The 16,327-nt window shown below is 44.8% G+C and overlaps 1 protein-coding gene across 1 annotated transcript in view; it reads right to left on the reverse strand.

Moving 5' to 3' along the window:
- tasora (transcription activation suppressor a) overlaps positions 1-16,327 on the reverse strand; it is a 186,615-nt gene that overhangs the window by 34,560 nt on the left and 135,728 nt on the right. Inside the window, exons 18-21 of the mRNA XM_034165189.1 lie at positions 14,319-14,461; positions 8,413-8,572; positions 6,629-7,138; positions 4,857-6,241 (exon numbers count right to left, since the gene is read on the reverse strand). Coding sequence (XP_034021080.1) covers positions 4,857-6,241; positions 6,629-7,138; positions 8,413-8,572; positions 14,319-14,461 — 2,198 coding nt within the window. The remainder of the gene's footprint in view (positions 1-4,856; positions 6,242-6,628; positions 7,139-8,412; positions 8,573-14,318; positions 14,462-16,327) is intronic.

Consider the following 16,327-nt stretch of genomic DNA (forward strand, 5'->3'; position numbering starts at 1 on the left):
GTTTTCTATGAGGAACATTTCCTCAAGTGACTGAAAGAGGACCAACAAAAAGGTGAGCCCACCTTAGCTCACTAAGGTTCTGCTACTAGTCTATAAAATTGTTCACGGACTGGCACCTCCCTGCCTAGCTGACCTAAATAAACCCTACGTACCGGCCCGGGCTTTGTGTTCTCAGGGTGCAGGACTACTTTGTGTCCCTAGGGTGAATAAAAAGTCTGCGGGTCACAGAGCTTTCTCTTATCGTGCCCCTATTCATCAATAAAACAGTCAGATTCTGTGGAGACTTTCAAGTCAAGACTTAAGACGCACTTATTTTCCCTTTCGTATGGCTAGCATACTGGCATAGTATAGTTTTACGCTTTTTACTCTTTTAAATTCATTTTATTAGTAAACAGAGCGTGCCGCGGCCTCAACTTTACCTAAACTCTGGTTCTTTTAGTGAAGTTTAGGGCTAGTGGCCGGCAATCACCTTAGTATTTCTTCTGTTTTTCTTGTTTCTTAATGCTGACAAATTATACTGTACGAGGTCTGTCCATAAAGTATCGTACCTTTTTATTTATTTTTTTAAACTATATGGATTTGATTCATATGTTTTCACGTCAGACAAGCTTGAACCCTTGTGCGCATGCGTGAGTTTTTCCACGCCTGTCGGTGACGTCATTCACCTGTGAGCATGCCTTGTGGAAGGAGTGGTCCCGCCCCGTCGTCGGATTTTCATTGTCTGGAAATGGCGGAATGATTTGGGGTTTTCTTCCATCAGAATTTTTTCAGAAGCTGTTAGAGACTGGCAGCTGGAAACTATTCGAAAAATGTATCTGGCTTTCGGTGAAAATTTTACAGGCTTCACAGAGAATAAGGTCTGGTAGTACAGCTTTAAGGACCCCTTTACGGACGCTCAGCGTGCCGCGCTCCGAGCTGCGACGACACGGCACAAGCCACCGGACCATTTCTGAGCTGATGGCTCTGTGGATACGAGACCGTTGTGTGCGCGTTCTCTGGTTATCACAAGAGCTGGACATGAGCCATTTTCCGGCAGATTTCACTTTTAACAAGAGATTTTGTCATGGAAAGCCGCGCGGAGGCTTCGCGCGTCACGACCGATTCGCTTTGGAAGGGAGACAAAGGAACACCTCCGTTTCGACGTGTCAGAGGACAAGTTTGGACATGTCTATCTCGGCTTGCAATGCTTACCAGTCCAGTAAGTATCAGTGAAATTGTGGAGAGCTGGACATGTCCAAACTTGTCCTCTGACACGCCGAAACAGAGGTGTTCCTTTGTCTCCCTTCCAAAGCGAATCGGTCGTGACGTGCGAAGCCTCCGCGCGGCTTTCCATGACGAAATGTCTTGTTAAAAGTGAAATCTGATGGAAAATGGCTGATGTCCAGCTCTTGTGATAACCAGAGAAAGAGCACACGACGGTCTCGTATCCACAGAGCCATCAGCTCAGAAATGGTCCGGTGGCTTGTGCAGTGTCGTCGCAGCTCGGAGCGCGGCGCGCTGAGCATCCTTAAAGGGGTCCATAAAGCTGTACTACCAGACCTTATTCTCTGTGAAGCCCGTAAAATTTTCATCGAAAGCCAGATACATTTTTCGAATAGTTTCCAGCTGCCAGTCTCTAACAGCTTCTGAAAAAATTCTGATGGAAAAAACCCCAAATCATTCCGCCATTTCCAGACAATGAAAATCTGACGACGGGGCGGGACCACTCCTTCCACAAGGCGTGCTCACATGCGAATGACGTCACCGACAGGCGTGGAAAAACTCACGCATGCGCACGAGGGTTCAAGCTTGTCTGACGTGAAAACATATCAATCAAATCCATATAGTTTAAAAAAAAATAAAAAGGTACGATACTTTATGGACAGACCTCGTATTTCTTGTCTTTCTGATGCCTGATTCTGTTTTTTTCTTTTCTCTCTGTTTGAGGTGCGGCTCCATCCAGAGATGGGCGTGGTGTCTGTTTCTGAAACCCTCCTGTCCTGTGCACCGGCAACATTTCCTGTATGTTTGTTTTGTGAATTGTTTTGTAATTTGTTTCTGTATCATGGCCCAAGCAGAGGGTCACCCCTTTGAGTCTGGTCTGCTTGAGGTTTCTTCTTCAGAGGGAGTTTTTCCTTACCACTGCTGCTCTGGAGGTTAGTAAGGTTAGACCTTACTTGTGTGAAGCACCTTGAGGCAATTTTGTTGTGATTTGGCGCTATATAAATGAAAATAAATTGAAAAATTGAAATTTAAATCAGCTCACTGTGACATGTTTCCATTGTGTGCATCTGCTGTGCGCTGCAGCGCCACATGGGAACAGACCTTCATTGAATCGATTGTTTGTGTCATTCAAAAGGACACTTTTCTGTTTGATGGGGGGTGGGGGTGACCAAGTGGTTCGTGCATTTCGTTTCAGTGCATAAGGTCCCCAGTTCAAACCCCACGCCTGCCACATTTCTCCATGTAATGTGGAGTTGGGTCACGTAGGGCATCCGGTGTAAACCTTGCCAAACCAACTTGTGGATGCACCTCGGCTCTGTTGTGGCAACCCAGAGTGAAAATGAGGGAGCAGCTGAAGGGATGCATTTATTTGATTATAATGAGCATGACTGTGAACTGTATTTTATCTCTGGAGCCTGACATGAGGAAAAGTAGTGACGCCGTCATGAACGCTTGCATAACAAACGCTTTAACTGTGACCCGAGGTTAACGTCTGCTGAATGTAAAGCCTGGGTCCCACTGAATAATGAAGGATGAAGAAGGAGCCACGCATGGGTGTGGAGTGATTATTCAAAGAATGACCCATGTTTTCATCTTAACACGTATCCACTACTAAGGTGCCTCTCTATACCCCGCACGTGCCACATAGAAGCCACGACTGACAGGTCATTAGAGCCTCGAATGGCTCGTATCAGCCATGCTAACCCACGTATGAGCCACATATGAGCCACGCAGTGCTGTGTAGCATGATGTTATCAAGCTATAAAAACATTAAAAATAGTTGCATTAAGCTGTTCAAAATATATTCCACATGGAGCAGGAAAGAGGGAAAAAAAAAAGCGTCCAGATGAAACAGTCCTCTGTGATTCCAGAAGTGATTAGAGGTGTTTTCAGCATCCAAGGTTTGGCAGAAAATGATTACATTATTTATATAGAGCTCAGCACACAGAGCAGGTGGAATTGTGTGCAAGAGGAGAGCCGTTCCAAACATAGCCTCTCAGGTCCTGCGTAACTGCCAGGCGCACGGATAATGGGCTTTTAGCAGACTCGTAATCACCACGCAAATGCCTCTAAGCTGTCGCAATAACTCGAACACAAACTGCACCACGCTGTTGTTGCTAAATTTTGAACTTCTTGAAATTAGCACCACGCTCAGAGAGGAGCCTCGTTAACTGAAGATAATGCCTCTAAGAGCCACTCTGAGCCACTATACTGTCACGATAGCTCACGAAACAACAACAAAAACAGGGTACGTAGCTCCTTCTTCACTCGGTGGGACCGAGGCTTAATTGAGTTACAAAGTTTCCGCCTTTTCATATATAAAACATTTCAAATGTAATGAAAATTCATGGTGTGAAATGTAATTTTTACCTAAGGCCAAAATATAGCCATTGGGCAGACCTAAGCTTTTACATACATCCGTCCGTGCTCGGCGTAACTCCAGTCCTCTTACTGCCAGAGTCTTCAAATTCACAGGGAGCATTCTTGGGACACAGACCTTGGACAGTTCAAAGATGGCTAACGTTGACCTATTTTAAGAGGTCAAAAGGTCACATTTGTTTCTACACACTCTTTCATTGATTACATGCTCATAGAGCTGAGGGTATTTTAGCATTGTGTTATATTTGTCTTCTTCAGTAAAAAGTCAAACTAGTGACTCATATTCCTGAAAATACTGTAAATAGGAGATGAAATAATATTAGATAATATAAATAAAAAGGATACTCTGCCATATGAGCATTTTCTTCTTTATAATTTGCAGTTGTTAATTGGTATCCCAGTGCAAAGTCCATACAGTTTACATCAATTAATAAAATCCTATTGCATTACTTACAATTTGTACATGTTCAATAAAGCCCCTCAACCAGTCAATCATAAACAATATTTATGTTTATGAGCTCTTGAGAGCGGAATTTAGCTTTGAGTTAGCGGACTTGAGCGTGCGCACTGGCACCGACAAAATGTCTTGTAAATCACTCCAGAGGTATTATCCGGTTACAAAAACAGCATTTTCAGTTTTGAAAGTCTATTTCTCACTAGCTTTTACAGAATATATGAGAAACATGTATAAACACATAAATGACCAGCCACTAACGTCACAGTGCCACTCTACTCTGATTGGCTGCCAGCCCCGCCACTCATTATATATATAAAAAAAGGAACAGAAAAACAATGTGACTTTTTAACCTCTTAATATACCTTTTATAATAGATCAACGTTAGCCATCTTTGAATGTGTCCAAGGTCTGTGTCCCAAGAATGTTCCCTGTGAATTTGAAGACTCTGGCATTAATAGGACTGGAGTTACGCCAAGCACAGAAAAACAGAGACGGGCACAAAGCCTTTGCAATACCCGATGGTCATATTTGATGGCCATCAGGTAATTAATCTGAAACAATAGATGTGTGGACAGAGCTACAGTTAAGACACCTATCTCCTGGACCAAAATCAGACTGTCTCCAGTGCTGTGGGTGGAACTCTGCACGAGATGAGCAGAACCAAAAGTATCCAAAAATGACCACAACATCTCTGAGTCAATGGTTTGAACACGTATTAATAGTGAAGTCACAATAATGAAAAGCTGAGCATGGGTGACCTTTTTAGTATATCAATGTGAAAAAATAAAAACAATAAAAAAACATCCATGGAGGTTACCTTAATGTCCTCGTAGACTTGGTCCCATGGTTCTGTGGTGTGGAGGTAAAACTGCAGTAAGTTCCTCTTGACATCTTTCATGATCTCTTCCAGGCTGCTGAACACGTCCGGCTGCAGCTGACTGATCAGGGAGCTGAAGGCCGAGACCGGGGGAACGGGGTCTGAACTCAGTCTCTGTGCCGATACAGAGACCGAGCAGGAAACCGGGTTGGCCAAAATGCAGGAGGTGTCTGTGGGGCGCGAAGAGTCCACAGAGTGGTGAGTGACACCTACAAGCCCGGTGTGAGGCCCCTCGCAGCTCGTCTCTGGAAAGATGACCCTGCTGTCTCCACCTGTGGCAGAATGGAGCGCTTTGGCAGCGATGTCATCTTGCGTGATGTTCTGTGCAGTGGACCGGTTGAGTTCTAAGTCTTTTGGCTGCTGCAGCACCAAGTGTGACTGCAGGGACTCGCTGGCAGCCCCACAGGAGGGCAGAGGATGAACGATGGCAGTGTGGGAAATGGTTTTTGAATGAAAGGATGACTGAGAGATGGATGGGGAGGCCGTTAGGGTGACATGAGGAAGTGGGACAGAGGGACTGTGGCTGCTTGGAGCCTCAGAAAACTGATTAGTCCTTGAGTCTGACAACCACATTTCTTCGCGTTTAGAAATGTCAAGAGTTTGAGCGACTGATTCAGCAGTGCTAAGGGCTGTGAATTCACCAGAGGTCACTGAAACCTGGTCATCCGTGTCAGTTTTAGTGTTAGCCGCTCTGATACTGGCCACAAACTCACTAACGGTGCAGGCCAGAGTGGCGTCTGTGTCCGGCGGGTGCACGTCAGGACCGAGCCCGGGCCAGCTGTTGTCCATCTCCATCAGCATGTGGTTCATATTATCTTTTAGAGAGCTAATGTAGTCCTGGACAGGGGGACAGGGGTTGTAAAAAGACACATACTGTGAGAATGGCGTTATGATGTTGAGCGGAGGTGCAGCGGCAGGAGTCTGTGGAAAGCTGTAGAGCACACTTTCCTCCTGCAGGAGGTGCTGTACCTCGGAGCAGAAATCACCGAGATGCTTATCCACGACAGTGTCGATATTTCTGACAGGAGGCCCTGGAGGCGAGGTGAGAGCAGCAGGAAACACGTCCTCTTCTTTCTCTCCATGACCAACTGTCTCGTGTACCCCCTCTGTGCCCGGCGCTGCCTCACCTTCCTCGTTTTGTAGTCGTTCCTCTGACCCACATTCTTCCTGCAAAAACCTGGCCTCCGTGCCCTTTGCGAGCTCTGGCTCCTCATCTCCGCTGTCCTGCTCCTTGCTCTCAGCAGGCGGCGCAACAGGAGGGACGGATGCAAAAACTGACGGTGGTTGATTTTTCTGTTCTTCTTCCTCTCTGCTGTGAGACTCTCCTGTAGGGGACAGACTGTTTTAGAAGAGTAACACCACACATCCAAACAACAAAGGACTTTTTGCCCTCTACTAGTCAGACAGTCGTTTTTTTAATTAACGGCCTATTTGAGCATCTGAGACAATTTGCTATGAAATACAGACAAAAAGAGACGACATAAGGAGGAAACAAGCTCAGAAACCCAATAAAAGATCATCAACATTAATTTGATCATAGTTAAGACGCAACCAAACGAGAATGAATTTTGTGTCAAATGATGCAACACTGGTGTAAACTGCGGGAGCCCACACCATCTCTCAACGTATGTTTGCAACGGGAAAGGTTCATTAGTGTTTGTCAAAGTCAGAAGTGTCTGCAGGTGCAAATGATCTCTGGGACTTGGTGTTACCTGTGATCTCCTGGGGGGCTGTGGAGACCAACTGGTCCTCGTTAGTGCCGCCGCAGTCTTTGCTAAAGGGGCTGAGCGCATTCTGCTCTGGGGACAAGCACTGTGAGGGGGAGGGTGGGGGGTTGGGCTGCGGGGACAGACGCTGGGACGAGGATGTGGGGGGGCTGGGCTGTGCGGACGGACATTGGGACGGGGAAGGGGGAGGGCTGGGTTCAGGCGATGGGCACTGAGAGGGGGAGGGAGGGCTGGGTTCAGGCGACGGGCACTGGGAGGGGGAGGGAGGGGGGCTGGGCTGTGGAGACAGGAACCGGGAGGGGGACGTGGGGGGGCTTGGCTCAGGGGAAGGGCACTGGGAGGGAGAAGGGGGACTGCTGGGCTGGAGAGATGGAGTGGGACTCCTCCTGGGGGATGTGGCGATTGCAGTGGCATCCGTTGCCATGGTGAGGTGCAGGAAGCGAGGGTCTTCAGGGAGGTTTTGGTCTCTCAGGGTGTATCGCTCTGAACGCAGACCTGCAGGAAAAGCTCAAAATTAAACAGTCATGTGTTGTGGCCAGGCCTGCATCACTCTCATCCACATGGTCCATTTATTCTGGTTCTGTTCCTTCAGAACTAACAGAGGTTATGAGTTACCCGTGTGTAATCAACATGTTTTTATTTGCATTATTTTTCAAATAATATATACAGAGTTGTGGTTGGACATTTACATACACCCATCATGGTAATTTTGGGCTTTTAATGATGTCTTTGAACTATGATGTTTGCAGATGACACTGTGATCTGTGGTGAGTCTGGCCTGGAGAGGTGGAGATATGCTCTGGAGAGCAGGGGAATGAAAGTCAGTCGGAGCAAGAATGAATGAGAGGGAGCCCAGTGGAATAGTGCAGTTACAAGGAGTAGAAGTGGTGAAAGCAGATAAGTTCAAATTTTTGGGGTCAACAGTCCAAAGTAATGGAGAGTGTGGTAAAGAGGTGAAGAAGAGAGTGCAGGCAGGGTGGAGAAAGGTGGCAGGAGGGATTTATGGGTGAAGAATATCAGCAAGAGTGAAGGTGGAAAGTTGACAAGACAGTAGTGAGACCAGCTATGTTGGATGGTTTAGAGACAGTGACACAAAAAGACAGGAGGCGGAGCTGAAGGTGTTTCTCCTTGGGAGTGATGAGAATGGACAGGATAAGGAATGAACATATCAGAGGGACAGCTCAGGTGGGACGGTTTGGAGACAAAGTCAGAGAAGCAAGATTGAGATGGTTTGGACACATACAGAGAAGGGACCCGGGGTATATAGGGAGAAGGATGCTGAGGATGGAGCCACCAGGCAGGAGGAGAAGAGGGAGGACAAAGATGAGGTTTATGAATGTGCTGAGGGAGGACATGCAGGTGGTTGGTGAGACAGAGGAAGATGCAGAGGGAGGAGCTCATTTAAACTGGTTGTATTTCCTTGATTAAACTCCCTGGTGGTTATTTTTTTCAAACCGTGCTCAGACCCGGCGCCTGAACGAGGCGGGGCTTTATTCCAGGCTGGTGATTATTAACTACATGCTGCTTGCTGCCTGCGCTGTCATATGGTGAGATGTTTCACACACATATCTCTGGGTGTGACGAACCAAAGACTTTAGATCACAGCTCTCTGCGTGGCTGCGAACCCTCTCTCACATGATCATCAAATACATTTTGTTCTTTGTTCTAAAATACATCACGATACGTATCTGGAGAAATTACTTCCCAGTAGTGGGGAAGTAATTATTTTTCTTTTTTTTTTTTTTTTTTAACTGTGGGTTCAGACGGACCTGTAATGGGGATGAGGACCCAGGGGATGTCCCACTGCTCCTCCTCTTCTCTCCTCACCAGCGCTCCTCCTGCTCTGCCTGGTCCGCGGTGGTTGGTCTCCCCGCTGTGGGAGCTGGGACTGAAGCCCTCCAGACTGCTGACGCTGCCGGCCGTCTGCTCCTGCAAACACACAAAGGCCACGTTTACCCGATAAAACCACCAGCGAAGCTTCTTCAGGCTTCATATTTGAATATTTCACTCTGTAGCCACAGCCTGCGATGAAGAAGGGGGGAAAAAAAAAAAAAAAAAAAAAAATCAGCGATAATCGTTTTTTTTTTGCCCCCCCCAAAAAAATTGAGAATACAACTGCCCTGTGGTGCATTCTTTGGACTAAATTTGGACCTGAAACAGCTGTTAAATTTCTCTTGTGATCTCATGCAGTATGGCACAACATGTGGCTTTTGAATGCATGTTGTGCATCCTGTAGGAGCATGTACACAATATAACAACACAGCAGTTTACAAATATTGCTACATCTTCATGAAAACTTTAGTTTGTTTGTGATTGGGCTCAAAGACTAGGCAATTAGAGTCTGTTGCTCTATAAAAAAGCCCTCCGTAAAGCTAGGACATCTTTCTACTCATCACTAATTGAAGAAAATAAGAACAACCCCAGGTTTCTTTTCAGCACTGTAGCTAGGCTGACAAAGAGTCAGAGCTCTATTGAGCTGAGTATTCCATTAACTTTAACTAGTAATGACTTCATGACTTTCTTTGCTAACAAAATTTTAACTATTAGAGAAAAAATTACTCATAACCATCCCAAAGACATATCGTTATCTTTGGCTGCTTTCAGTGATGCCGGTATTTGGTTAGACTCTTTCTCTCCGATTGTTCTGTCTGAGTTATTTTCATTAGTTACTTCATCCAAACCATCAACATGTTTATTAGACCCCATTCCTACCAGGCTGCTCAAGGAAGCCCTACCATTATTTAATGCTTCGATCTTAAATATGATCAATCTATCTTTGTTAGTTGGCTATGTACCACAGGCTTTTAAGGTGGCAGTAATTAAACCATTACTTAAAAAGCCATCACTTGACCCAGCTATCTTAGCTAATTATAGGCCAATCTCCAACCTTCCTTTTCTCTCAAAAATTCTTGAAAGGGTAGTTGTAAAACAGCTAACTGATCATCTACAGAGGAATGGTCTATTTGAAGAGTTTCAGTCAGGTTTTAGAATTCATCATAGTACAGAAACAGCATTAGTGAAGGTTACAAATGATCTTCTTATGGCCTCGGACAGTGGACTCATCTCTGTGCTTGTTCTGTTAGACCTCAGTGCTGCTTTTGATACTGTTGACCATAAAATTTTATTACAGAGATTAGAGCATGCCATAGGTATTAAAGGCACTGCGCTGCGGTGGTTTGAATCATATTTGTCTAATAGATTACAATTTGTTCATGTAAATCAATCAATCAATCAATTTTTTTTATATAGCGCCAAATCACAACAAACAGTTGCCCCAAGGCGCTTTATATTGTAAGGCAAGGCCATACAATAATTATGTAAAACCCCAACGGTCAAAACGACCCCCTGTGAGCAAGCACTTGGCTACAGTGGGAAGGAAAAACTCCCTTTTAACAGGAAGAAACCTCCAGCAGAACCAGGCTCAGGGAGGGGCAGTCTTCTGCTGGGACTGGTTGGGGCTGAGGGAGAGAACCAGGAAAAAGACATGCTGTGGAGGGGAGCAGAGATCGATCACTAATGATTAAATGCAGAGTGGTGCATACAGAGCAAAAAGAAAAAGAAACAGTGCATCATGGGAACCCCCCAGCAGTCTACGTCTATAGCAGCATAACTAAGGGATGGTTCAGGGTCACCTGATCCAGCCCTAACTATAAGCTTTAGCAAAAAGGAAAGTTTTAAGCCTAATCTTAAAAGTAGAGAGGGTGTCTGTCTCCCTGATCTGAATTGGGAGCTGGTTCCACAGGAGAGGAGCCTGAAAGCTGATGTAAATGGGGAATCTTCTTCACAGACTAAAGTTAATTATGGAGTTCCACAAGGTTCTGTGCTAGGACCAATTTTATTCACTTTATACATGCTTAGGCAGTATTATTAGATGGTGTTGCTTAAATTTTCATTGTTACGCAGATGATACCCAGCTTTATCTATCCATGAAGCCAGAGGACACACACCAATTAGCTAAACTGCAGGATTGTCTTACAGACATAAAGACATGGATGACCTCCAATTTCCTGCTTTTAAACTCAGATAAAACTGAAGTTATTGTACTTGGCCCCACAAATCTTAGAAACATGGTGTCTAACCAGATCCTTACTCTGGATGGCATTACCCTGACCTCTAGTAATACTGTGAGAAATCTTGGAGTCATTTTTGATCAGGATATGTCATTCAAAGCGCATATTAAACAAATATGTAGGACTGCTTTTTTGCATTTACGCAATATCTCTAAAATCAGAAAGGTCTTGTCTCAGAGTGATGCTGAAAAACTAATTCATGCATTTATTTCCTCTAGGCTGGACTATTGTAATTCATTATTATCAGGTTGTCCTAAAAGTTCCCTAAAAAGCCTTCAGTTAATTCAAAATGCTGCAGCTAGAGTACTGACGGGGACTAGAAGGAGAGAGCATATCTCACCCATATTGGCCTCTCTTCATTGGCTTCCTGTTAATTCTAGAATAGAATTTAAAATTCTTCTTCTTACTTATAAGGTTTTGAATAATCAGGTCCCATCTTATCTTAGGGACCTCGTAGAACCATATCACCCCAATAGAGCGCTTCGCTCTCAGACTGCAGGCTTACTTGTAGTTCCTAGGGTTTGTAAGAGTAGAATGGGAGGCAGAGCTTTCAGCTTTCAGGCTCCTCTCCTGTGGAACCAGCTCCCAATTCAGATCAGGGAGACAGACACCCTCTCTACTTTTAAGATTAGGCTTAAAACTTTCCTTTTTGCTAAAGCTTATAGTTAGGGCTGGATCAGGTGACCCTGAACCATCCCTTAGTTATGCTGCTATAGACGTAGACTGCTGGGGGGTTCCCATGATGCACTGTTTCTTTCTCTTTTTGCTCTGTATGCACCACTCTGCATTTAATCATTAGTGATCGATCTCTGCTCCCCTCCACAGCATGTCTTTTTCCTGGTTCTCTCCCTCAGCCCCAACCAGTCCCAGCAGAAGACTGCCCCTCCCTGAGCCTGGTTCTGCTGGAGGTTTCTTCCTGTTAAAAGGGAGTTTTTCCTTCCCACTGTAGCCAAGTGCTTGCTCACAGGGGGTCGTTTTGACCGTTGGGGTTTTACATAATTATTGTATGGCCTTGCCTTACAATATAAAGCGCCTTGGGGCAACTGTTCGTTGTGATTTGGCGCTATATAAAAAAATTGATTGATTGATTGATTGACTTAAAAATCATAACTCTCAACTAAAATGTTATAAATAACTTTATAACTGCTTTCAGACTAGGTAAAGAGATATATCATATCATAATATCATACCATAATACTGAAGCCACTCGATTACTATTATTCATTCAATAATGCACAACAATAAAATGTTAAATTTGTTTAAATTATCCATCTAAGTCTCAGCCCAAGCACCTCTAAGAATCTGAACTTGAATTTATTTATTTTTTATTTTATACAGAAATTTATTTATTGATTGACATACTTTGATTAACATACCTTATAGTAAAAAAAGCCACATATTCTTGTGTAAATTCCTGTAAATCCACTCAAAGCCACAGTGTCTTTTTTCCCATGAAAAACGTCTACATTAATAGAGGGTTTTCAATCTCGTGACGATTTGCTGCAGGACAGGTGCTGTCTCCATCCTGGATTACAAGGAGCCTGGCGCATGATAGAAAAATGGAGAGAATGTACGGTTATTACGATCCTCAAGATAAAGCTATTTATCGTGATAGATGTGTAGCAGTTGGTTCAGTGGATCCGTATCTTATACCAGATAGTGACTTTAGTGTTGATGTAACAAACTGGCCAACAGTGTCACACTGATATTGTGAACTAGGAAGCTGCAGACCAGGTCAGCCTCGCCGGCCTCTTGCAGAGTGTCACAGCGGAGCTCTGAAAGCGGAGGTCGTCTTGAAGTCCTGAGCGATTTCTCTCACCAGGCGCTAGAAGGGCAGCTTGTGGATCAGCAGCTCGGTGCTCGAGGACCACAATGTAAATAAGCATCCGTATTGGAAGCGTTCTTGTGTTAACCTCGGCAGTATTTTTATGTATTCTTATGTAATTTTATTGCCGAATAAAATAAAATTCTGGTAGCAGTGGATCTCTCTCAGCGCCACAGTGCCATGAGGCTTCTTCCCGCTGACGTTGAAGCTTCTGCAATTGTTTGCCAAATGCACGTAGTGTATCACAGCAACCACTGCGTCGTAATCCAGAATGGCCGCGGGACACAAAATGACGTGATCGATACGTCACATGAAAACCCTCTATAAAAACTCATTTACATTCTTGTGTAAATTCATGCAGCCTAAATCCATTCAAAGCCAGTCTTTTTTCCCAATGAAAGAAAGTCTAGATTAATGAAAAAAGTCACATAATCTTTTCTAAAATCCTGTTTGAACAGCACAATGTTTATCTTCCAGAGAAAGAAAAATTCTTACTGTTTCCTGAGAGGGCACAGTTCACTTTTCCCATTTCTTTTATCTTTCAGGTGTGTTGATGAAGCCAGCGAAAATTCCACGGATTCTTGTCATCAGACTTTTTCGAACAGTCTTTCTCGCCATCTTCTCCGACGTCGGTCCGTGACAGAGACATGCTGCACAAGTCTTCTTTTAACAACTTTAGCGCTCTAAAGGTTTGAGATGTCCACATGCTACCTTTAGCTTAAGCTACATGCAGGAGAGACACAGCGTCACCGCAGCAACCAACCAGTCTCACTTTACGACAACTGTCGCAACAGCCAGGCTTTTTTTCTCAGAGTGTCCGCGGACTGCTGCAGTCTTATAAAACTTGCACGATGTCGTTAAAAAAAGAACACTTTGCGATAGACATTTTAAAAACTCAGTGACAATCATGATTACAGACTAAAACACTAACACCTTCCCCCATGATGAAATCTGCGGAATTTCACGGATCCACAGATTTTTTCACAGCCCTGCATTTCTTGTTAGACGGCAAGAATTTACAAAAAGACGGAAAACCGCCCAAAGACAGCGAATAAGCATCCCTGGACCTAAGGAGATGACTGGATGTCTTTGGTACCAGGTCTCTTTGAAGGATCCTTGGGGGACACTACAATGAGGACCTTTTGTCCACGCAGTGCGTTTCTCTGGTCACAATCCAACACACAGGTGCATCCATGTTGAGGACCCCAGTGGCTGGAGAAGGTCGAGGACACGCCCACATGTCACCTGGCAGTAGCAGACTGATGGTTGCTTTCCAGAGATGCAGCTTGACCGGCTGTCTGCCTGGCTGGTTGCCACCCAGATGTCATGGATCCAGCACCCATGCTGCAGATTTGACCGGTCCTGATGGAACTCAGACTGAACTCGTCATTGTTCAACCGCCACAGTGATGACAGTGTGGGCGTGTTACAGGCGTGTTGATCACACCGCTCAACTTCACGTACGAAGTTTGACAGGTTTCTGGTTCTAAGTCGTGATGCTGTGACCCAGGTGTGCTGTGGCGTCGTACTCACAGCTACACCTCAATGAGCTTGATTCCACCTAAGATGGTGGCAGGTGGGAACTGATCCCACTTGCCAAAAGCGGGATTACAGCCTGATCAATTGAGGTCAGGAGAAAAGGTTTTGGCCTGCGATGGCTGACTGAGTAAAACCAGAGATAGCAGAAGCTCTCACTCCCACTTTGCTTAGTTTTATATTTTTCTTCAAAGTGTCTCACATTAACATTTCAGAATGTCCGTGTGAAAATGCGTCACGTTCACCTCCAGCTCCTCCTGCTTCCTCAGCTCGACGTCACAGTCGTTAGGCAGTCCCAGTTTGACAGCCAACTTATCGAACGGAGACGATTCAGTTTTCACCTCCTCCTCCTTAAGACTCTTACTGGGTGCTGCAGCCTGACTGAAGCCTGTCAGATACAAAAAACAGGGAGAGAAATAAAATAAATCAACAATTATTCCAACCAATACACTCCAAAAAAAATTCACAGAAGTTTGCTGAAACGGTCCCAGTTGTTTCATGTGTCATAAAACGTAAAGCTGCTGATACACAGAAAGAAATCAGACAGCAGCAAAGAGTTTATCTGTAACACACCAAATCACCCCCCCCCCCCCCCCCCCCCCGACTACATTTGTACCTCATGCTTTGAGAATCACTGCTCATCATGGGTCTACTTTGACTGCTCCTGTTTTGTAAGAGTAAATGACAAACATTGTAAAAAGTGATGCAAATTATTGGTTGCGTTCGCAGGGTTCTAAAAAGGACTAGTTTGCACCATGTGTCATTTCCAGTGATGCTACAGGGTAACTTAACCTCCTGACTACCAGGACATACATACATACATACGAGGTCTGTCAATAAAGTAATGGCCCTTTTTATTTTTTTTCAAGAACTATATGGATTTCATTCATATGTTTTTACGTCAGACATGCTTGAACCCTCGTGCGCATGCGTGAGTTTTTCCACGCCTGTCGGTGACGTCATTCACCTGTGAGCACTCCTTGTGGGAGGAGTCGTCCAGCCCCTCGTCGTAATTCCTTTGTCTGAGAAGTTGCTGAGAAACTGGCGCTTTGTTTGATCAAAATTTTTTCTAAACCTGTGAGACACATCGAAGTGGACACGATTCGAAAAATTAAGCTGGTTTTCGGTGAAAATTTTAACGGCTGATGAGAGATTTTGAGGCGATACTGTCGCTTTAAGGACTTCCCACGGTGCGAGACGTCTTGCAGCACTGTCAGGCGCCGTCGTCAGCCTGTTTCAAGATGAAAACCTCCACATTTCAGGCTCTATTGATCCAGGACGTCGTGAGAGAACAGAGAAGTTTCAGAAGAAGTCGGTTTCAGCATTTTATCTGGATATTCCACTGTTAAAGGAGATTTTTTTAATGAAAGACGTGCGGACGGATTGCAGCGTCGGCTCGCAGCCGCCGCGATGCTCCGCCACAGGAAAAACACCTCCGTTGGAAGCCTTAAGGACAAATTGGAACATGTCCAGCTGTTAAACAATTTCTCATATACTCATTCCACTGAAAGCCATCAAAAGCCACCTGGATTTTACAAATGGTTATCAACACAGAGGTGTTTTTCCTGTGGCACCGCGCCGGCTGCGTCCCGACGCGCGGACCCGTCCGCACGTCTTTCATTAAAAAAAACTCCTTTAACAGTGGAATATCTGGATAAAATGCTGAAACCGACTTCTTCTGAAACTTCTCTGTTCTCTCACGACGTCCTGGATCAATAGAGCCTGAAATGTGGAGGTTTTCAGCTTGAAACAGGCTGACGACGGCGCCTGAGAGCGCTGCACGACGTCACGCTCTGTGGGAAGTCCTTAAAGCGACAGTATCATCTCAAAATCTCTCATCAGCCATTAAAATTTTCACTGAAAACCAGCTTAATTTTTCGAACCGTGTCCACTTCGATGTGCCTCACAGATTTAGAAAAAATTTTGATCAAACAAAGCGCCAGTCTGTCATCAACTTCTCAGACAAAGCAATTCCGACGAGGGGCTGGACGACTCCTCCCACAAGGAGTGCTCACAGGCAGATAACGTCACCGACAGGCGTGGAAAAACTCACGCATGCGCACGAGGGTTCAAGCATGTCTGACGTAAAAACATATGAATGAAATCCATATAGTTTTTGAAAAAAATAAAAAGGACCTATACTTTGACAGCCCTCGTACATACATACACTACACTATATATATATATATATATATATATATATTCATTCATTCATTCAGGTAGTCAGGAGGATATGTCAGATGTCAGAATCCAG

The sequence above is a fragment of the Thalassophryne amazonica genome, chromosome 3 (genome assembly GCF_902500255.1).
Source record: "Thalassophryne amazonica chromosome 3, fThaAma1.1, whole genome shotgun sequence".
NCBI lineage: Eukaryota > Metazoa > Chordata > Actinopteri > Batrachoidiformes > Batrachoididae > Thalassophryne > Thalassophryne amazonica.